At 39.8% G+C, this 24147-nt stretch overlaps 1 protein-coding gene across 4 annotated transcripts in view; it reads left to right on the forward strand.

Annotated features, from left to right (window-relative positions):
• The window catches only part of USP45 (ubiquitin specific peptidase 45), a 2611314-nt gene that overhangs the window by 273005 nt on the left and 2314162 nt on the right, over nt 1–24147 (forward strand). For all 4 annotated transcript variants that reach the window (XM_044065130.1, XM_044065122.1, XM_044065103.1 and 1 more), the window contains exon 2: nt 23085–23197. In XM_044065130.1, coding sequence (XP_043921065.1) covers nt 23092–23197 — 106 coding nt within the window. In that variant the 5' untranslated portion in view covers nt 23085–23091. The remainder of the gene's footprint in view (nt 1–23084; nt 23198–24147) is intronic.

Genomic DNA, 24147 nt, shown 5'->3' on the forward strand with positions numbered 1-24147 from the left:
AAGGTGTTAAACAGTTGAATATTTGATGCTATTCTAGAGGGATCCAGTATGTGCCAACATAGAACAAGATATTTATTCCTTGCTTTGCAAAGGATGGTCCACACCTCTCCTTCAAAGGCTTACATACTGGCTAAATCTCTTGCCACCCCCGTAGTGCAGTTTTTATCTTGAGTCCAGCTAATGAAGATTTCAGCATAGCAAATGTATCAGAATCTGAATGGGATCAAAGTAAAGTAGTTCTGCTCAGTGCCAGAGATCTGGAAACAGTAATCTGCCTGACCTTGAGGCACTGCTGTGTTTGCAAGGCATCTGTGTATGTGTAATCATTGAAACCTGGGTTAAATGTCCAGAAGGCACTCCCTAAACACTTTGGTTTTGTGTCTGCATACCTTCAGACCTGATAGCAACTGTTGTGGAATGTCCATGTTTGTTAGAGACCATATTTTCAAATCATGGTAAGTAAATCCAAATTTCCATATTCCCAGATGTTCATGTAAATTTACTAAATATAATGAATTAACTTCCTAAGTTTTGAGAGATCATGGAACAGACTGTCATTAGAAGCAAAGAAATATAATTCATTACAATCATTCAAGAAGTTTTTAAATACTCTGGTTTAAATGTCTAATCTGTGGCATTAGAACCTGCTTTATGATGGCCTTTGATCTTTACACAGCTTACCAGAAGCTGTGAAGCTGGAGTACCTTCACCTCCAAAGCAAGGATATGCACAAACATTTTTGGATGGATGTGGAGTTCCAAGATGGCTGCACATTGAGTAACAGCTTAATTCTAGCTCTCCCTGTGTGAAAACAGAAACATAGCAGAGAAGGGCAATAGATGTGTGTTTATGGATAAATTTTAGTAACTGGCTAGTAAGGGTACTGTGTGGATGCCAGGAAAAAATGAAATACAGCGGACCTGGAAAAAAAATCAGCTACAAAAAGTGAGGAAGAAACTCTGACTGGGGAAAGTTCTACAGCTGTTAAGCAAAAAGCAGTGCAATCTCCAGACACGAATTCCAGTAATTTACAGGAAGATATAAGACAACCGTACACAGACCTGGTTAAAATAACACTGATGGAGTATATCAACACAAACAACAAAAGGTTGGGAAAATGGAAGAAGCTTTAAACAGATATTCAGATGAGATGATAAAGCTGCAAAACTCAGAGGCAGAAATGAAGAAAAGGCTGGCTGAATATGAGACTGTTCAGAAAGAGATGTTTCAAAAAATAATACAATTAGAGGACAGAGCACATAAGGAAAATCTTCAGTCATACAATAGAAGCTGGAAGGAACAGACTGCTTTAATTTTATGAAAGCACAAACAAGCAACTGGACTGGTATTCCACAGCAGGAGTTTAGTTGAAATGACGTATGCCCCAAACCTGGTTATGAGAAAGCAATCTAGACCTTTAATTGTAAAGATGCAGTCCTACCAGCACAAGGAGCTGATTCTGACAAAGCTGTGTCAGGAGGACAAAGTACTAAAAGTGGGAGACAGCAGAGTGTGAAAAATGATTACTCGTACACCAGGCAGAAGAGGAGCAAGTTTATTCTACTGTTCAGGGAATGTTGAGATGCAGGTGTGAGATTAAAACTGCTGTACCCAGCTGTCTTCAGGCAGGATGTTTTCCCCTGGAGAGGCAAAATCATTTATTGATGAAGTACATGCTAAGGAGGAAATACAGAAGTTTGTCCAACAAAAAAGTAAGCTGTGAAACAGAAGGAGATTCTGGTTCTTGTTCTTCTGATAATAAAGACCACAGAGAGACTGTACGTGTGAAACCATATCCAGTGGTTCAATGGCAAATGTTGGAGAGAAGGAAGGGATCACGAGAGTTGACTAGAAGAATTGATAGCACATTGGAAGTGAAACAGAGACAAGATCTGGGAGATGGAGATGAACAGGAATAAAACCAGTAACTTAATGTGGGTTTGCAATGCAATAATTATTTTAGTGAAATATAACAAACTTTTTTTTATCTGAAAAATAAATAACTCAATGGATAAGATAGTTACCAGCCCATCTAGACTACAAAATACTCTTGATGTTTTGCTTAGGAATACAGCTTCATTATGTACGCATCTTTTAGTTAACTCATTCCCCAGTTGTCAGATCACAAGTTAATAAACTTCTCTTTCAAGCTATCTAAACCCTTCACAACCAGTATATTGCACTTCAAAGACTTCAGATGCAGAAAGCTCACCAAATGGTATGATGAAGTCACAAATGTCACTTATAGCAATATTGCCCTCACATTGCCTCAGCAAATAGGTTTTCAAAAGAGTTTTATAGCCACCTACATAAATATGTACAACTTTTAGTCCAATCCAGATCCACATGTAATGGGTTCAAAGCAAATCAACCTCTTAGTCCAGTGACAGAAATTAAAATTTACAGTAACAGGAAAAAGTCATTATACAGCATGTCAAAAGACACCCAGGTCAAGGAGAATATCAGAAATTGACAAAAACATTTAAAAAAGACTATTAAATATGATATCTTAGTCTGTGAATTTAGATTAGCATCTAAAACCAAGGACAACTACAAATCCTTATTTAGTAATGATAAGAAACTAGAAAACAACACCAAACACTGCACAGAACTCTCACAAAATGGCACTACCTATCTGGACCCAATGGATATTGCAGATATTCTAGCAAATGCAGTCTGTGCAAAGTTTACTTACGAGAGCTCTTGTCTTCCCATATTTCTCAAACCCCTCATCATAATGCAAAAGCATATACTGAATGTGATATCCAAGACCAAAAAGACTTCCTCCATGTGACTGGGTAATTCACAGGGCTGTTTGAGAATAAGTGGTGGAACCACCCCATAAACTGTTTGACCTGAGCCTAGCAGCAGGCTATGTACCAGAAGTATGGAGCACAGCACTGGTGATGCCACTTTGTAAGGGAGGCCACATTTCATTTGCAAGGCCATGGAACATACTGTAACCAACCTGATAAACTTTGACATTGAAAATCAGGATAGCCCAGCAGCAGTTTGGCTTTGTAAAATTTAAATACTGTGTAATGAATCTGTTGAATACTGTGAAAGAGTAAAGCCAGCTGTTGACTGCAGTCATTCTATACACACTGCTTACCTTGATTTTACCAAGGCATTTTACATCATTCCCCCATGCTAGCATACTTAGTAAACGAAGTGCATTAAAAATAGATCCCTGTATGGTAAGATGGGTAGCAAGTTGGTTAAAAGACAGGACCCACAGCGTGTGAGTGGCAGGAGCAAAGTCAGAGAACATGATGGTAACTAGTGATGTTTTGCAGAGTTCCATATTGGGACCACCTTTATTTATTGTTTTATTTTTCAAACCTCTAGACCAAGAATCAAACCTGTGGCTAACCATGTTTGCAGACTACTTCAAACTGGGAGTCGTCATATTCTCCTCTAAGTGCAAGCCCTCCAGCAAGAATTTAAACTTATAACTACTGGATGTACTGAAAGTGGCTTCATTTAAATGCTAAAAGGTGCAGTTGTGTTGCATATGGTAGATAGCCTCTCCTCCCTGCATATAGCACAGACAGTACCCCACTAAAGAATAAAAATGTATTTAGGGACCTTTGAACCTGGTGTCACATACTACCAGCCCAGCTATCTGGAATTTTGTAAATAATTGTATGTCATTTGTGAATATCAACGTGATTTATATAGAAGTGTGACCGAGAGACACTGCCAGCACAGCTGTCTGGAATTTTGTTAATGGTTATGTGTCATTTGTGAATGTCAACATGCTTCATGTAAGATACTTGTGTTACAACCTTATTAGAACTTTATGTTATGTGTATATCAAACTAGGTTTGTACAGACGTGTGTTGAAAAGGGTTTGTAAAGTACTAAGCTTAAAGATTTATCCACAGTGTATCCTACTGGAAAAGAACATAAGGGTATATACACTACTGTAACTGTTTAAATGTATATATTTTAACAGGGGAGACTGGAACACAGATTAACTTGCAAAACTTCAGAAAAATAGTTGAAATTAAATTACTTTATGGCTGGGCCATAAAAAGATGTTATCTTTCAGTTTCAGTGTAGTAACAGATACAGTGTCTGTAGCAGGGAGCTTTCTCTGTTGTGAAATAATTTCTAGTTTTGAAATTTGTAGGAATGTAATTGTTTTATGACTTCCAGGATCTGCCTAGATCTGAGGGAAAGACCCTTTTCTGTGTGTTTTCACAGGTAGATGCTAAATGCTACCAGCTAGCATCAGTGGTTGTTTTGAGCCTGGGAAGTGAAGTCAGATGACAAGAAATTATTTAATTCTGCAGGTATCCCAACAGGAATATTTGAGATATTAATTTGGGAAGTCACTGAAAGAGAGATAGCATTCTGTGTTTTTCCTTTGACGTGACAACATCAGCTGGAAGACCCTCTCACTACATCTGCCTTGCTTGCTCCGTAAGTAAGTTAACTAGGATACAGTATAATTCTTTTAGATATAGTCAGGAATATAACAAAGTGTAGCTTAGATATTTTTCTTTATTTGTCTGAGACTGTCCTATAATGTTGTTTTGAATATTTCCTGTGATTTTGAACATTGATGTTACTGTGATTGTATGCTGAGTAGTCTGTTGTTCTCTTATTATTTATTATTAAATATATTTAAACATCTCATTGTGGCTGATATTTGTGAGACATATTTAAGTTCTGAGAGTACTTGCATATTTATGTGGTGACACTGTGGGCTACTCCTAATAGCCTTGCTGTTGGTCAAACTAGCATTTGTATTAACAGTAACATTACGCAGTAAGATTGGTCACCCTTTGTTAAAGGCCTTAAAGTAGCTGATAAGGAGCTGGCTGGTGGTAGTGAAAACTACCTTATATTCTGGGCAGAAGGGGGCATAGCTAGCAAACCTGTGCAAGCCTTTCCCAGGTGTATGTCTCTCTGTATAAACCAAACCTCAGTGTGTGTGTCAGCTACTTGGGCAGGGACATGAATTCCTGGTTGGACAGATAGTGTTAGAGGTCTTGGCTTGGCCTCTCCGCTGAGATCTCCACTCTATAACTGTGCCAGTGGGGAGTCTTACTGGGGATATGGAGACTGCCTGTGGTCTCTGTGTGATCTTAAGGTAAATTGCACTTGATGCAGTGAGCTGCGTCTGGAAATACTGTGTGTGTGTACCTGTCATCCTCCCAGTGTACATCCACCATTGGTGCTAGTGATGAGGATTGAGGCTCTTTGATTACTGGGCCCAAGGTGGGGCGTCACACCTGGGTTGATAATTCAGTCTTTTGAATGCCATGTAGCAGGAGGTCATTGTCGCCTTAAATCCAACACTGGGAAGTCTAGTTATAGAATATAATCCCACCTTTGGAATGTACCTCAACAGACATACCAAATAATTGGAAAAATCCCAGATAATCCCAACCAAGATCACAGGCTTAAAAACCTTAAGTTACTAGAAAAGACTTGAAGCATTCTCCTTCTGCATAGTATACAGACTCCTCAGAAAAGACATATGCCTTGCCTTCCAAGCAGTCAGGGGTCTGGTGGTCCAGAATAATTTGTACCTTGACAAGTTAAGCAGTCTCTCAAATACTTGAACTAGGGATCTAAATCTACTTTAACTAGTTAATGAAAACAAGTTGGAGAGAGAGCTGCATTAATCAGCACCTCCCCCATCTCTGAAATAAACTCCCTGTGCAGATTATACACTGTCTATGATCAGCTTTCTTCTTTCAGAAGGGATTGGGATAATTGGATGGGTATTCACAAATTCACTCTGAGCTTCATAGGGTTGGCTCTGATTGAGAGGGGAGGTGCAGTTTGTCGAAAATGGCAAGGTGTAATGGTTGCAAGACTCGTCTACCTTGAGAATTAGTTTATGATTCTTATGTGTGTTGTATGTGTAAATTGCATGACCTGCTAGGCTACTTTGTGGACATTCTAATGATCCCACATATGTCACACCATACCTGGAAGTTCATTGAATGGTTGCTTTTTTGTTCACAAACCTTTGTGACTGTGAACCATGTGGGGCATTTCTTGCTACATACATGTATGCTATGGCAACCAGTACCTCAGTAAAGCAGGAACTGATGTGCTCATCCATATGTAGAAGCTTTTTGTTGAGGATCTTATTGAATATTCTAGAGGAAGAAGCCTGTGAAATACTGTGATATACCTAACATATTTCCAGCTAGCCTCTGAAAGGTCCCAGTAACTAGAATAGAAAGCTCTATACATACTTTGGTATTCAAAGTTATGCAGATTCCACTTGTGCATGACACATATCAACCAAGGGCTTTACAGTCCTAATCAACTCTAGTGATCTTTTGATTTGTGAAGTTGTGATATTTCACTTGCTGACTGCAGAGTTTCCATTGGCTCGGGGTGCCACCTTTTGTGTATTAGCGGGAACCTGTGGCACTAAGAATGAGTGTATCCTGCTGCAGGACCACTGCTCCAATCATTTTTGTTATCTGCATCTCTGACATTTTTGACAAATTGGTGTGCATTTTCTTTAAAGTATGACTGTGAATGGGACTTGCAAGATGGCTGCACACTGATCAACAGCGTAAGTTTAGCTTTCCCAGTGTGAAAAAAGCAACTGAGAAATAAGAGCTAGTAATTCTGCCAGCTTGGTAAAATTCAGTTACTGGCTAGTAAGTACATTGCCTGGATGCCAGCAAAGAAGAAATACAGAGAACCTGAAAGAAAATCAACTAGAAAAGGGAGAGAAAAAACACTGACTGGGAATAATCCTGCAGCTGTTCAGCAAAAAGTAGTTCAGGCTCCAGCTATGGTACAAGAGATAGCTTCCATGAATTTAGAGGAAAGAATAAATCAAATGTACTCAGAGTTGAGTAGAATAAATGAAATATTGAAAGAGTATATAAACTGAAATAGCAAAATGATGGAAAAATAGAAGCTTTAATTAGCTGTTCAGATGAATTGATAAAATTGCAAAAAGTAAAAGTTGAAATGAAGAAAAAATTGGCAGAGTATGAGACTTCTCAAGAAAAGACATTTCAAAAAGGATAGAGTTAAATGACAGAGCATGTATTAGTAAAAATGCAGTCAACCCAGTTGAAAGAGTTGATCCTGACAAAATTGTGGCAGAAGGGCAAAGTATTAAAAACTGGAGACAGTAGAGTGTTTGTGGAAAATAATTATTTACTGTATACCAGGCAGAAGAGAAGCAGGTGTATCCCAGCAATCAGGGAATGTTGAGAGGCAGGTGTGAGAGTCAAACTACTGTATCCAGCTGTCTTCAGAATAACTTTTTCCTGGAAGATCAGAAATCTCTCGATGCAGAACAGGCTAAGGAGGAAATATAAAAGTTTATTCAATGAAACATGAGCCGTCAGAAAGAAGAGGACTCTGCTCCTCATTCTTCTGACAATAAAATGCAGAGAGAGACTTTTTCAGTAAAACATGTCCTACTGTTCCAAAGGAAAATGCTTGAGAGAGTGAAAGGAAAAAAAAAAGAGTTGACTAGAAGAATTAGGAGTGTTTTGGACCTGAACCAGAGTCTGGCATTGGGAGAATGAAATGAACAGGAAGAAGATCAGCAACACTGAAATTAGTGAAAAAATGAGACTGTAAACCATCAATCACATTTGTGAAATATGGCTTTGCAAGAAGAAATGGCTGAGAAAGATTAGACTTTTGTTGACTTTGTTAAGCTTGTGGGTGGAGTGTAAAGCATATACACCACTATATGTAGTTGATGTTTAGAAGGACACTAAAAAGAAGAAGAAAAAAGCAACTGTAAGTAAAACAGTTTTTGTTAGTAGTATTTGTATAAAACATTTAATTATATAAACTGAATGTTACATAAGTAAAACAGAGTTATGATGTATTTAGTCAGGGTATCTTAAATGTGGGGTGAGGGTGAGTCTTTTCAGTGATTGTTATAAGTGATAAAAATATTAAAGTAAGCAAGTGCTTTTTTAGTTTGAAGAAATATAAGCATTACACTGTAAAAAGAGAAGAAAGGCTGGAGAAAAGCAAGTTTAAGTTAATATGCTGTAATCCTGGGCTGTTGGGTAGGAGATGGGGTGTAAAAGGGCACTGATTATAATATAAGTTGGAATTGAGATGTTTTCTGTTATTTCTGCTTAGGTGCATGTATGGATTCATTTCCTTGGCTTAATCTAAAAACAAGAGTTTTCTGTAAGCAAGTAGGCTTGAAAAATAAGACAAAATGATGAATGCCATGAAGTCTCTTGTATATGCAATGATTTTAGCTGTTATTTTTCTTTCTTTAGCAAACGTTCAGTGGAAGTTAAAAAGTCTGCAGCTAAAGGCAATTGTACATTCTGTTTTTGTTTCCATGGAGACCAGCTGTCTACAGGTGTAAGCAATTGTTGAGAGTTCTGAGTATTGTTTGTTGAGAGGGAAATGCAAAATTTAAGGTACAAGAGCAAGCAGTTGAGTAAAAAATATAGTTTGAAACTACTGGAAATGAATAAGAGAGAGCAGCCTCCCTAGCAGTCTTAATATTAACTGCACTGAGAATGCAATGGATTGAGAGATCCATTTTCTTGTGTGAATAGGTCCACCCTGTGAGGTAACTTGTGATGACTGCCCTTGGCTAAATGCATAAGAAGAGGGAACCAATGCTGTCTCGGCCAAAAGTGAGTCACCAATAAGATTTCAGAGCATCCTGTTGTACAACAACAACAACAACAACTTTGGAAATGAAAGGAAGGAAAGCATAAAGAAACATCCCCTTCCAAGAAGGAGAGGGCATCCATCTTCCAAACCAGATGACCTGGGACTGTGGCACAAAACAGAGGAAGTTGTCTGTTCAACGGGGAGGAAAAAAGATTAATTTGAGGAGTACCCCATGGGTGGGCAATGTACAGAAACACATCCTTGTGAAGCATCCATTCATGGGATTGAGTTATGGATTTGCTCAGAGAGTTTTCCACAATGTTTTGACCTGAAGGAATGTAAACTGCCTGAAGAGTCACTTGCTACTGGATGGCTAGTTCCCATATTAGGAGTGCCAACTGACAAAGAAGGTAAGACCTTGTCCTCCCAAGTTTGTTTTCATACCACATCACTGTGATATTGTCTGTAAACACCTTGAGAGGTCTTGGGAAGAAGAGGATGAATGACCTGAAGAGCCGGCAGAAGAACACTTATCTCCTTGATGCTGATGTGGTCTTTCTGTTGATGAAGCAATCATACTCTCTGCACCTTTAGGAAGTCAGAAGCTGCTCCCCATCCCATGTCTGAAGCATCTGTGAACAGCTCCTGACAGGGAGGAGGTAGATGAAAAGGGAGCCCTGGATTGACCGCCAACTGCTGAATCCACCACTGAAGTTCCTGCTTGAGACAAGGAAGAAGAAGAACTAAAAGTTCAAGGGGATGAGAATGCTGAAGCCAAACTGATTTTAGAGACCACTGAAGTTTTCTCATATTGAATTTGGCAAAAGGGAGCATAGGAATGTTGAAAGCCATGAACCCCAGAGCTTTCAGAAATTCCCTTGCTGTTATTGAGGTCAGAGGAAGAAGGATTTAAAAAAGGAAATGAGAGTTAGGCCATTGGGAGGTGGCAGGGTTGCCAGCATAGGAAGTCTGGATCCTGCACCCCAGAAAGACATGATCCTGAGAAGGAATCGGAAAGGACTTTTTGAAATTTATAGTGAACCACGGGCTCTGCAGAAGGGAGAATGCAAAATGAAGATTTTGCAAGAAAGCCTCTGGAGAAGTTGACTGAAACAGGAAGTCATCCAAGTAGGGAAAGGCTTGGATCCCCCTTAGCCTGCAAAAAGCAATCACAGGAGTGAGGCATTTGGTGAATACCCTTGACACAGTAGAACAGCTAAAGGGCAACGCAGAGAACTGAAAATGCCAGGAAGCAGCAGAGAAACATAAAAACTTCCTGAAAAGGGGATGAATCGAGATGTGAAGATAAGCATCCTTGAGGTCCAGGAGCACTAGATAAGCCCGAGGAAGTAGAAGAGGGGATGAAGTCTGAAGGGACAACATTCGAAAAGAGGGGGACCTTCAGAAAAGTATTTAAATGAGAGAGGTCCAGAATAGGTCTCCAAGTGCCGTCTTTCCAAGGCACCAAAAAGATTCTGGAATAAAACCCATTCCCCTTTGGGAAACTAACTTCCTGAATAGTTCCCTCAGTCAAGATCCTGAAGCACTTGTGGAAGGAAAGATAACTGTCCTGAGGTGACTGAGAAATGGCCATAAAAAGCGGAAGAGATATCCAGAGCATGAAGTACACTAGTTGGATAATGAACAGAACCCAGGAGTCCTGTGTAATCTTTAACCAAACTGAAAGGGAAAGATGAAGAGAAAGGGAAATGTGGCTGAGAAGATTAGGATAGTCAGACAACACCTGGTTTGTCAGGAAATGAGACTTCTGTGGTTGGCAGGAGGAGCCCACTTCCTACCCTTCTTACCCTTAGGTGGAGGGCAACACTGCCCACAAACAAAGGCTGGCTTATTGGGGTAATTTCTCTAAAGTTTAGGTACAGGAGAAATAAAAACATGTTCAAGTTCCTGCAAAGCCTTGCCCTCATCCTGAAGAGACTTAAACCAGTAGCAGCTTTGACAAACATTTGTTTGTTGTCTAGAGGGTCATCCATTAGCTTAGCCTTAATATTACCAGGCAAAGGTTGTAACTGAAGCCAGGAATATCTCCTCATCAAAGAATATAAGGCAGCAGCCCTAGAAGCAGCATCTGCTGCATTATAACTACACTTAATGGAATGCTGAGCCACCTGGGATGAAGTCCCTAACAGAGAAAGAGCAGCAGTCTTTACTTCAGAGTGTCAGAGATCAGAAATTACCTGATATAACTGGGAAAGAAGAGCCAAAATGTACCTGAACATATGGCTCTGATAATTGACAGCCCTAAACGCTAAGGTAGCAGAGGTATAAATGTTCTTTCCTAGCCTTTCCATATGCTCTCTTTATCAGAAGGAATTAACTTAGTAGAAGGCAGCAACTGAGATGGCTTGTCGGATGCCATAGACACCACAGAAGGGTCAGCAGAAGGGCACATATACAGAAATTTACAGTCCTCAGGCACCATATAAAACCTATCAGATATCTTGGGGGCAAGGGGCTGGGAATCAGGAGCCTTAGATGCAGTAGAAAAGTCATCCAACAAAGCTGAAGGAGCAGCAGGCTGTTTAGGAGAGTCAATTTGCGGGAGCTCATAATACTTCTTTTGTACCTCAGAAACCTAGACACAATCCCATTTAAAAAAAAAACTCCATTATTCTGGAGATTGTGTCTCTGAAAGAAATTTCCCTGAAGGGAGTGCTAGGACTTGTAGATTCCTCTTTCTCAGACACATTGTCTAAAGGAGAGGGAATCTGAGATGAATAAGCAAGGAATTCCTCATCTGAATCCACCTCCTACTCAGAGGAATCCTGTTCCCTGGGTATTTTAAGGGGAGTGGAAGACCAAGGGTGTAACAGAGACATCATGAGGAGGTTCCAAAGCTGTCAAAGCGTTAAACAAGCCCTGCATAAAATTCTTCCATTCACTCGGCTAGTCCTTAGTAGATGGATAAATATGCTTAGTCTTTTGCTTTTTCTTCTGCCTTATAAAACTTAGAAGGCTCCAATTCCTGATGGCATTCAGTAATAGTAGTCGGAACATCTCCTTGACTAAAATCTGAGAAACACCCTTGGGCCTTTAAGAAATAATCAGCCGGGGATCCCACTGAATGTCCAAAGTGGACGTCTGCAAACCTCCAAGGACTTGCATAAGATTGGTTCCATGCCAGCCTGTGAGACGGTCACAGCAGAAGAATTCAATGGTGGAGCTGGAAGAACCTCCTGGCTTTCACTTGCCTCAGGAGAGGTATCTGGCAGATGCTGCGCAGCAGAAGAATCAGGCCTGGACGTCTTGGCCGCCGCCTTCATGGACGGTTGTTCCTAGGAGAAGGAATATGTTGATTCTCCAACTACAAGGCCAAGGAAGAAAACAGACTATGATGTGTCTTAGGAAGAAATGCTTGACAAATTGAATGAATGTATGGGAAGAGCCGAGACAAAATAAGCACTGCTCATGATGGTCTTTATGGGGAATCTGTTTCCCACACTGACATTTACCCTTCTTGGATGACATGAAACCCCACAAGCAAGAATATAAAAAGAAAAAGATAAGATCAAAACCCCCAGTGGAGCACTTACTTGAAATGGTTTGGTTTACCAGCAACAGAATGGCCATTCAGACAGACGATCGAGAGATGACGTTTGACTGACGACAAAGAAGGGTTAAATGTTTTTGTGCACTGGAGTGATTATCAAAAAAAAAGTTGCTTAATGGCAATCTTTCTAAACTCATGCATAGTACCCAGATACTCGGCCTGATTCTTCTGCTGCGCAGCATCTGCCAGATACCTCTCCTGAGGTAAGTTATTAGGATGGTACATCTAGATGTCACATTTATGCCCTATGCTATGCAAGGAGCATATGGTGTGATGTATGGCGTACCTTAAAGCAACCTAAAGGCTTTGGTATACTGGCTGGATGTCAAGCCACCCTTGGCAGGGGATCCCCATTGTAATTGGTACTGCAGCATTGAAGAGGACACTCACCATTATGGTAAGTTCTTTTGCAACTGTACCTTTTGCAGAATAAGGGGATTCTCACAGAAAGAGAAGAGGCACAACTGCATAGTGCTAAATAGAAAATAAGGGAGTATCTGGGTACTATGCATGAGTTTAGAAAGATTGCCATTAAGCAACTTTTTTTTTTGATAATCACTCCAGTGCACAAAAACATTTAACCCAGTGACTTGGGCAACAGAAAGTAGAAAGGGTTGTCACCAAACTTAGGGAGCCTATAACAAGAAAAATAACCAGATATCCTATACAGGTATTGGAGATATTTTGGAAATTTTATGAAAATTTGTATAAAGCAAGAGAAATATGAAAATGAAGAAAAGGGACAAATGGAAATGTTTTTGGAAGACTTAAGTATGCCATGGTTAGAGGTAGATGAGGCTCCAAAATTAACAGTTAAGGTTGGAGGAGATGAGATAAAATGGTGATGTGTAATCAGTCAGCTAGAAAAAAATCTCCAGGAACAGATGATATGACTGCCGAAGTTTAGAATTTAAGAGGATATAAAGTGATAAATATCTGGACGGTTTTGTTTAACAGCATTTTAAAAGGAGGAAAAGCACCAACAGCTTGGTTGTAAAACCTCAAATAGACCCATTTCAATTTTAAACCATGATTATGAATAGTTCATATCTCTACTAGCTAAAAGAATGTCAAATGTGTTGCCAAAATTGATAGATCTGGATCAGTGTGGTTTTGTAGAGAGGAGGCTAACATTTGGCAATATTAATAAAATGATGATGATTCAACGGAGACCAGACTCTAAGAAAATGCCACTCTGTTTTTTGTGTCTTGATGCAGAGAAAGAATTCAACAGCATAAGCTGGGATTTTATGAATAAGGAAATTGAAGCATTTGCATTCCCTGGTACAATAATAAGGTTAATTAGGGTGATATGTGAGGGATCAGAGGCAAGAATTAAAGTGGGTGGGCACCTCTCTGATAAGTTGTGCCTGAAGAGTGGAACCAGACAGGAGTGCCTCCTTCCCCCCTTGTTTTTTGCTTTATATTTAGAGCCCTTGGTAAAGAAAATAAGGAACTCAGAAGTTCAAGGATACAATTGTTATCGTAATCAAGAAAAGTTGGCTTTGTTTACAGATGATATTATTTTGTACCTGATAAATACAGAAAATGACAGCTCAGTGTTGTGGACCATTTTGACACCATTTCATGTCTTTCCAGGATATATAATTAATGAAGATAAAACCAAAGCTATAGCCGTAAATTATTTACCCACATATGAATTGCTTCAGCAATGCTCCTGTTCATAGGGACATAAAATGAAGTACTTAGGAGTATGGACGTCTTCTATAATGGCAGCTAAGGATTTGTAGGAAGAATCTAAAAAGATAAAACAAAAACTGAGAAATTGGAAGTTCTTGTTTGTGGATATGGATTGCAAGTTGAAAGCAGTTAAAAAATTGTTAGTCCCTTTTGTTTTATATACAGGTCAGACATATTTTTATCAACCAGAGAAGTTGTGGATAATGATTTATAAAGAGCTGAAGGAATTTATCTGTGAGGGAAAGAGGGCAAGGGTTAAGTGGGATAAGTTAATCCTTACAGTAGAACAAGGTGATTTAGGATTACTTTATTTGAATGGATATTTTAGAGTTATACAATTAAGACTCTTACACATAACACAAGCAGAAATGTATAATTCAAAATATAAATTGATGATGGTGATGAAACAAGGGAAATTAATGAAATAAGGAGAGTAGGATTTTGTTTGCAGATCCTTAAGGAGAATAACAGCCATACAAAAAATTATATTCATAAAGTAGCAGGAAGTATTCCAAGAACTATGCCAATGTGAGAATGGAGAAAGGAGATTTTTCCGATGGGGATAAATGTAAGTAGGGTACAGAGAATAGGCAAGAGGGAGCTGGAATTTACTGGAGAGGGAAAGTTGAGAGAATGGGACAAGGCCAGGGATACATTTGGACTGCAGGCTATAGCCTGCCTTCCCTGCCAGGGAGTGATATCAGAGTATAGGCAAAGAGAAATGGATAGGTGAATCCCAAGCGAAAGACTTGCGTTGGTAGAGTTTTTAGATGAATCTAGAACAGAAGCTGCTGTTGAAAAGGGATAATTAGTAGACATGTAAAATATTGCACAATAGCTATAAGAATTGATCAGAGGAAGCTAAAAAAGGTTGGAAAGAGAGGTTGGTTAAGCAATTTACAAGAAAACAATGGGAAGACATGCATGGAACCCAATTATGCAACAAAGTTTGGAAGGTTTAGGATTTTTGTTTGGAAGTGTTTATATAGGCAATTTTTATAACAAAAGCAGACTCCAAATAATTTTTGTTTAGGTGGGTGGCAAATGGAGGTGTGATGGGGAAGAAAGAGGTAACTTGGAACTTATATTTTGGGACTGTAATGAGCTGGTAGATTTTAAAAATTCCCCACAAGGTATTCTTGTCAGAAATATTGGGTGAGCAAATGGGTGTAACTATGGAAATGTATATTTTAAGCTATGACACTAGATCTGAATTGCCTGGACATAGTAAGACCTTGTTAAGAAAATGGAACTCATGGTCTAAACCCACTGTATTTGAAGTATTGAATATTGTAACAGAGTTAAAAGAACTGTAATCGGGATATTCAGAAAAGGAAAGAAGCAAATTACATAGAAATAAATAGAAATTGGGAAAACAGTACATTGGGAATAATATTCTGGGGAAGTGTGGTTTAAGGGAAGGCAGAAATTGAGCAGTTGTAATATGATAGCTTGAAAAAAAGAACATTTGTGATATATAATATATTTAACTGGAAACATGCTGATATGTTTTTTTTTCTGTTTTATAAATGTATGCTTGCTTATGTCTTAAATGGTAATTTAATAAAGGTGTTAAAATATATGGTTGTGTTAGGACTTCATTTCCTTACCCTAATTTATTTATTTACACAGAATCATGCTTTCATTTACATTTATTTCTAGTTGAATATGTGGGTAGCTCCACTAAAGAGCGACAAAGGAGTATAACTCCCTGTTTGCCTGCACTAGTCTTTGTGCAGGTCGTTCAGGTACAGATGCATGCTGTGCATTGTAAAGCATGTCTGTGAATCCTGGTCTGACTGAAATCATTTTTTTCAACATCCATTTTAGGGAATGATAAACCATTATTCCAAAATGTTTTAACATCTTTGTCATAGAAAGTATGTTTAAATTAAATACACAGAAAAAAAAAGAGTTCTCTGAAGAGAAACAAAAACTGTATAAAACTAAAAAACTAAAAAAACCAAAAAAATACTTCTGCTTTCCTAACTTTCCTAGCTAGTTGTCCCAGAGAACAGATTTGCTGACCCCTGGGCTTTGCATTTGGTTCCTGTGTTCCTCCATTTTCTTGTGTGGCCAGAGGGAAGTTTCTTTACTCACCAGTGAGAGTGGGGAGTACTGAGCTGCCTGTTTGTCCTCAGAGGAGTGGTTAGAGACAGCAACTAGTAATTCATTGGCCATTTTGGGTCATTTCCTGTTTTTTCCAGCCCCCTGCTATAAAGCACGCGTTAGCGCGGAGTTGCCACAGGAGCACACAAGAGCAGCGGCGGTTAATCAAGGTTAAACTATTCTGGCTACCTAAAGTCCATTCTTCAAATTTTCCCTTAAAACAGCCTTCCTTGAAACTGTACTACTGATCTAACCAGCATATCCTATAACTAAAAAGTTCATCTCTACTTGATTCCCAAGTAGACTATTCTCTATCTGTAAAGCCTAGCACTTGCTCCTACAGTACTTTTCATCTTGATATAGCACTTTTACTATAGATAGTACCCCACCAGCCTAAAACCCCTTTCTCGATCACCCACATCCCCCGGAGTCTTTTTTTTTAAGTTTTTTTGTCTATCCCTTCTAGCATGTCGAGGGATCAGTTGCTAGTGTCCTCTCCTGCTCAGCTGGTGAACCTGGGAATATTGAGGCAATGTTACAATTGCCTCATGTACACAGACAACCCTCTCCTTCTCCCACAAAACACAAATACATGCGAGAGATGCAACTATACAGCCAAACTGGAGGCTGAGCTCTCTCAACATAAGACTGGCAAGACCAGACAGGAGGAGAAGGGTACCACACACACCACACACCCAGTCTCACATAGTACTATCACAACTTCAAATCATACACATAAACACACAAAGACATACTCGGAGGCTCTGATCAAAAATCTACCAAAACAGCAGAGGCCACCAAAGCAGACACCCAAACAACTACCACCTCAGGACACAACACATGCAACACATAGACCACACAGTCAGTGTGCCAAACAGTCACAGCCCTTAAGGCCAAACACAATGCCAGACACACTCGTCATTGGTGACTCCATAGTCAGACACACTGACGTCCGCTCACCAGATTGAGTAAGGAGAAGGTCACAGTAAGCTGCCTGTCGGGCGCTAGAATCCGCCACATAACGCAAGCACTCAGGTCTCTCAACAGCAGGTACAAGTACGACTCAGTCATTGTCCACGCTGGTGTAAACGACCTGAGACGCATCTCCTTGGACTACATGAAAAGAGACATTGAGGAGCTCTCTGATTATGTAGCCCAGGCAGGTATGACCCTGACCCTGAGCAGTATCCTACCTTCACCAAGAATGATGCCACAATACAGAGATAAGATGATCAGCTTTAATAATTGGCTTAAACTCTGGTGTCATTCAAAGGGGATCCAATGTCTGTCTGCCTGGGATGACATGCTGGACAAGCCACGCTGCTTTGCAAGGGACGGCTTGCACCTGTCACCCCTGGGCTTCCGGATATTGGCAAAGGCTCTTGCCACCCCCATAGTGCCTTTTTAGGCAAGGCTCAAATTCTAAACCTACCACCCTAGAACACAAAAAGGAAAAACTAAGGGTAATGCTGCTCAATGCCAGAAGTCTCAACCTCAAGATGCACACACTCGAGGCCCTTCTCAGTATGGAGAACATCGATGTCTGTGCTGTGACTGAAACCTGGTTCAAGGCTCCTGAGAGCACCCCAGCACTATCAGGTTTTACCTCATACCATGCGTCCCGGCCCCAAAATCCGGACAACACCAAGAAAGGAGGGGGGGGGTGTCCATATTCATCAAGGACACCCACACCTCAAGGTTGGTGGCAACGCACGATGCATCCGAGACCATCCAGGTGCAATTAACCATAGGCAAAACTGCTCTGCAATTTGTAGCATGTTACAGGCCACCCTCTCAAACTCAGGAAACTCACATAGCTTTCCTGAAAACACTGGAGGGATAAATGTATCTCCAAACACCATCATACTAGGTGACTTCAACTACCCTAATATAGACTGGGATCACTACTCAAGCCCAAACACTCTAGCCCAAAGGTTCCTGGAGTTCATAAACTCAAATGCCATGGAACAACTAGTCACCATCCCCACAAGAGGTGAAAACATACTTGACCTCATCATCACGAACATGGGATCACAATGTTCAACACCGGAAGTATACCCCTCACTGGTGAGATCAGATCATAAACTAATCTCACTGGAGGTCCTCATCCCGCCCCCACCTGAGATAAAAAAGACCACAGTGAAGAACTTCTCAAAAGCCGACTTCACACTTCTAAAGACTAGTGTGGTCTCTTTTAAGGCCCCCGAGCCAGCGGTAAACATTACCCAAGCCGCTGAATCACTACAAATGCCTTCTACCAGTACCTACAGCACTGCATGGATCAGGCAATCCCAAACAAAACAATGACTCTTTGTACCAAAGGCAAGCGTCCAGTCTGGTGGACCCCAGCCATAAACAAGCTCTACAACAAAAGGAGAAAGCTACTACAAGATAGAGCAAAATCCTTAAAAGGTAAGACACCTTTGATCATTATAAGTAAAAAACTAAGAGCTCTCATAAAATCATCCAAGGCAAATTTTGAGAGAAAAATCGCCAAGGACTCAAAAGACAATCATATGGCCTTCTTTAGCTATGTTAGAAACCTGGGAGGAAACTCCCAGATATGCTCAGAATTAGTTCAAAATGATGTGAAAATTACTGAACCTACAGACATTGCCAATATACTGGCTGACAGGTTCAGTGCAAACTCCCCCCCCCCCCCCAAAAGGAGAGATATCTATACCAGAGGATTGTAGCCCCCCAAACATCTCTAACGCCCAGGTGAGAACTGCTCTCTCTAAGGCGAAAAACACAGCATCCATGGGACCGGATGGTGTCCCCGGCTGTGTGCTCCACGAACTCGATGAGGAATTAAACCCGCAGTTAGGGCAGCTGTTTAATCTTAGCCTCACCTCAGGATACATACCCAAGGAGTGGCGCACGGCAACTGTGGTCCCACTTCACAAAGGCGGTGCCTCCACCGACCCTGGAAATTACCGTCCCATCAGCTTGACAAGCCTGATCTGCAAAGCCATGGAGAGGATCATAATGGAACTCATTAATAAAGACATAGAGAACTTGCAGACTTTGGATCCAACCCAGTTTGGCTTTGTCAAAGGCAGATCATGCCTTTTAAACTTGGTCGACTTTTTCGAAACAGTCACCAAGGCCATTGATGAGGGAAAGGCAGTCCATACAGCCTACCTCGACCTAGCAAAGGCTTTCGACACAATACCCCACTCAGGTATCGTTGAAAAACTCATCAGCTTAAATGTAAACCCATACATCACAAGATGGGTTGCAAATTGGCTAAGTGACAGAACCCACAGGGTCAGAGTTGCTGGCGCCATGTCAGACTCAAAGCCTGTCACAAGTGGGGTCCCACAGGGCTCAGTCCTGGGCCCACTCTTGTTCGGCATCTACTTTTCTGAAGTACAAGCAAACACAGGAGGGTTATGGCTGACAAAGTTTGCAGATGACTGCAAACTGGGCGCCATAGTCGAAAACACATCTGACACAGATATCCTTCAGAAGGGTCTCACAGAAACGGATAACTGGTGCCAGAGCCATGGCCTAAAGTTAAACGCCAAGAAATGCATAGTCATACCCTTTGGGAAAAACAAGGTTACCCCTAGCTACCATATAGGTGGCAATCCACTGAGCACAGAAGAAGTTATCAGGGATCTGGGGACCCAGGTTGACAGTAACCTTTCATTTGACACACACGTTGCTAAAGTAGTTAGGAAGACCTTCTACATTGCCCACCTGATCATGAAGGGATTCACATCTAGATCAAGGGAGGTCATCATCCCCCTGTACTCATCACTCATCAGACCAATGATTGAGTACAGTGCCCCATTCGGAATGTATCTGACCTGACACCTGCAGCAGCTGAAAAGGCCCCAAAAGTTCCTCACCAAAAGGATAAAGGGACTCAAAAATATGTCTTATGCTACCCGACTGAAAGAACTTCAGCTCTATTCAGTCGCTTACCGCTTGCTCAGAGGTGACCTGTGCCTGACATACAAGGCCATGTCAAACCCAGATTTGATGAACATGCTTCACCTCAAAAAAATCTAGATCCCTCAGAACTACAAGGGCGGGAGACTTAAACCTTGACACGGTTATTAATAGGACGTGCTGGAGGGACAGATCCATCACCCAAAGACTCCCTATGCTGTGGAACAAAATCCCGGTACATGTGAGGCAGAGCACCTCGCTGGCCGTGTTCAAGAGAAATCTTGACCAATGGATGGGAGATCGCAGATATACCCCAGGGATTACTTCAGTGTCTCTGCTTGACAGAGGCACAGCAAAATAATGGGCATAGTTTTCTTCAAACTAAAGGGGTGGCGAAAGCCACAAAAACTCTGGCTAGGCTTATAAATGCCCTTGGGCAGATAGCCTAGTATGAACCTGTGAACCTATAAACCAACACACCTCGTGGAACCAGACCTGATACCGAAAGAAGAATCCAAAGTAAAATTCTTCCATTTATTCACAGCCACAAAATAAGTCAAGCGCTTTCATCCGCCACACTACAGGACTTTATCAAAACAGTTAACATCCAGTCACAAAGTGCTTTATCCTTGAATTAATTAACAGCAATTAAGTTCTTAAGTAATTCAATTATCCAATAAAAGTGTTCATGAACTTTTAAAACATTCAAGTAGTCATTCTAAAATCACAATATATTAGTTACCATTTTAAATGAAAGTAATTATTGGCGATAGTGTAGTGTACTGGCTCACCTTCAGTTCTGCGCAGAAGTGGGCATGGCTACGTTGATTGGTGTTAAAAGATGCATATGAAATGAGGCATGATTGATGTGCCATTCATATTAGCAGTGACATCATGCATACAATTAAGGTGGGCGATTGTAAGTCAAGTGTAGTAGTATAAACTCCCTTATAAGATCCCTGAAATGTCAAACAATACACTTTTAAAGGACTTGAAAAATACATACAACATACAACAAATAACCATATACGTAGCAATGTACTTTCATCAATATAATAACCCCCTCAACACCTTGCAAGTCCAACTATTGACAGTTACCACCTTTAAAGTACTTGATAAATACATACAGCAGTGTTAATCATTCAAAGCATTTTGTTAATCCAGTGACCGGTGCACACACAAATGCCGTGGAAAGCATGTGGGCAAACTGCAAGTGGTACTTTAAGGGCATGAATGGCACCCAGTCGCACATGGTTGCCAGCTACTTGGACGAGTCCATGTGGCGAATGAGATACAGCAAGGACTTTGATGCTTTATTCCTTAACTTAATGCATCACACCCGAGAATTTCAACAGGATCACCCCTAAGGTACTTCTGGAGACAATGATGATGAATCAGAGATTGAAGAGCCCAAGCTCGGACAAAAAATAAAAAGGGACAGTGTGGACAGTGAGTCGGCTAAAGAGAATGAGCGTCCTGGACAGTAAAAACGCTATTTTCTTTCTGCTACTGCTTTTGGTATTGCATCAATTTTGTTATTTGATATGTGGTTTGGTGGAGGTCAGCATAATAAATATTCTTTTTTTAAATATACTGTACCCCTTTATTTTAAATACACCAGTGTTTTAGGTTTTATGTTTGTTTATGGTTCGGAAAATGCATGCTTTCTGTTCAATATTCATTGACACCAGATTCGGAAAATGCAGCTATATTCCAAACTGCCTAACCATAGTGTTGGTGTATTCTTGTTTTTTATTATTGTTGGGTCTCCCACTATGGTTACACAATTTGGAACTTTTGATGGTAAAGTCAAGGATATTTTGACTCACAACTGATTAATATTGGAATGTAACCAAGAGTTAAGTAACAAACTGGGAGAAAAAGCACCATTTACAACTAAGGTGGGACATAACTTGAAATTTTTGTTTGAACATCCCATCCACCAACAACCCACCCAAGGAGGTACAACTAGTTGTGGTTTATGCAAGTATTGTCCCTACATTTACACAGCTAAGGAATTAATGGTAGGTGACCCCCAGAGAAAGATTTATTTGAAAAAAAGGGAACTGTGATAGCAGTGGGTTAGTATAAATAGTTATTTGTCAAGACTGTTACATGTTCTACGTGGGGAAAACAGAGCGATCCCTATGTAAAAGAATATATGAACATTTATATGCTATTGAGACACACAATACTAACAACCCGTTATACAAGCATACACTCTCTTGTGGGGGTTAGGCAAGGATTTTGTTTTGGTATCTTGGAAATTATTAAGAAAGATATTAGAGGGGGGACTTGTCTAATAACATATATAGAAGTGAGTATAGATGGTAGATTTTGTTAAATGCCACCCACCCTCCAGGTCTGATTGACCATGTTTCCATTGTACCTATACTTAAAGAAAGAGCGACTAAACTATGAACTGCGAAAGTTGTTATAGAAATTTTTTGAACAACATATGTTTGTTTTGTATTCATATTAATAATTATTTAATACTCAAAAATTATTTTCATTTAAAATGGTAACAACTAATATATCATGATTTTAGAATGGCTACATGAATGTTTTAAAAGTTCATGGACATTTTTATTGGATAATTGAATTACTTAAGTACTTAATTGCTGTTAATTAATTCAAGGATAAAAGCATGTTGTAACTGGATGTTAACTGTTTTGATAAAGTCCTGTAGTGCGGTGGACGAAAGTGCTTGACTTATTTTGTGGCTGTGAATAAATGGAAGAATTTTACTTTGGACTCTTCTTTTGGTATCAGGTCTGGTTCCACGAGGTGTGTTGGTTTATATGCTTAAATTAAACATTTTTCACAACTGCAAATGTCAGTTTCCAGAAGTCAAATGGAAGGGAATTGTGGTATACTTTTTTCTGCTAATGTCATCTTTTGTAATAAGTTTGTCACTGCACTGCCCTATTAAAATGAAGAATAAGTGATATTTTAAGACCAAAAGGCATATTGTGTGTCGTGGGTCTATTAACAAGGGAAGAGGGGGGCTATCAAAGATCATTTTCAGCAATGACCCATGCACAAGGCAACAGATTAGCAGCTGCCTTATACAAAGAATGTGCAGTAATAGGCTGAACCAGAAGTTTATATAGCTATACTGGGACTATTAGTTGAAGTACTGTGGGGTTACTAGATTGTTTAAGTGTTTCTTTTTAATTGTATATGATTTTTATTTTTCTATTTTCAGAGACCCAATGAGGGTAAAAGATCCACATTTGAGATTACCTGGCTCAGAAATGCCAAAAAGGAGAAAAAAAGCAAAGAATCCTCAGGATGAGGACTCCTCTGATGATGTCCCTGGTAAGAAGAATCCTTTCTTATGTGGTTTCCGATTGTTATCTTAAAAATGTAGTAATAGCTTGTTTTTCTGAAATTTCTCCCCTTACTAATTCTTAAAGTTCACTGTTAAACTGTTTTTTGATTAGCCCCACTTTATTTACATCACACTGTATGTTTACAGCTCTGTAACCACTTCTCCCCATTGCAGAACTACAGTGTAGGATAATGAGAACAGCCTTGTAGTGGGAATGTGAAAGTCTAATAACGTATTTTTGTTTGTTTATTAAGTGTGGTAACCAAGATAGTCTGAGTTTGGGCGTGGCTTATTTTCATTGGAAGCACAGAGAGAAAAGCATATGTAATGCATATATTATTGTAACATGCGTAGCAGTGACTGTGTGATAATTTCACATTTATAGTTGTAGTAATATGATTGTGTCTTAAGTAGTAATAGGAACAAGTAAATTGAATTCAGTGACTATAGCAGACTTTGTCATTAACAGGTTGTAGAATTTTGGAGATGGAGAAATAGAGGAGTAGTGCCCAGTAGTTTAGTTGGAAAGACAGTTTACATACCTCGTCAGGCATGTCTGTTATGCACATATTTAAATGATTCAAAAGCCTTAAACTACATATACTACACATAGCTCTCAACCAATCAGGGACAAATCCAGAAACACAAATACCACCAAGGTAAGAAAGACAAAAAATACCACTAGCGACAACAGCCACAATCACAGAGCAACGCTGGTAAAAAATATATTTATTACACTTAGCACTTCGGCTCCCAGGCCTTCACAGAGTAAAAAACATTACTAAAACACAGGTTTAAATACAAAAAAAAAAATAATCCATCCCACTGCTAATAAGTTAATCATTTAAATAATTAAATTACATATTTCCAGTTGCATTCTTTGTTTAACCCTATGGGTTCCAATGTATTAAACTTAAGAATATACATAGTTTCTTTC

This window comes from Protopterus annectens, chromosome 1.part0 (genome assembly GCF_019279795.1).
Source record: "Protopterus annectens isolate FY-2018-M chromosome 1.part0, PAN1.0, whole genome shotgun sequence".
Classification (NCBI taxonomy): Eukaryota; Metazoa; Chordata; order Ceratodontiformes; family Protopteridae; genus Protopterus; species Protopterus annectens.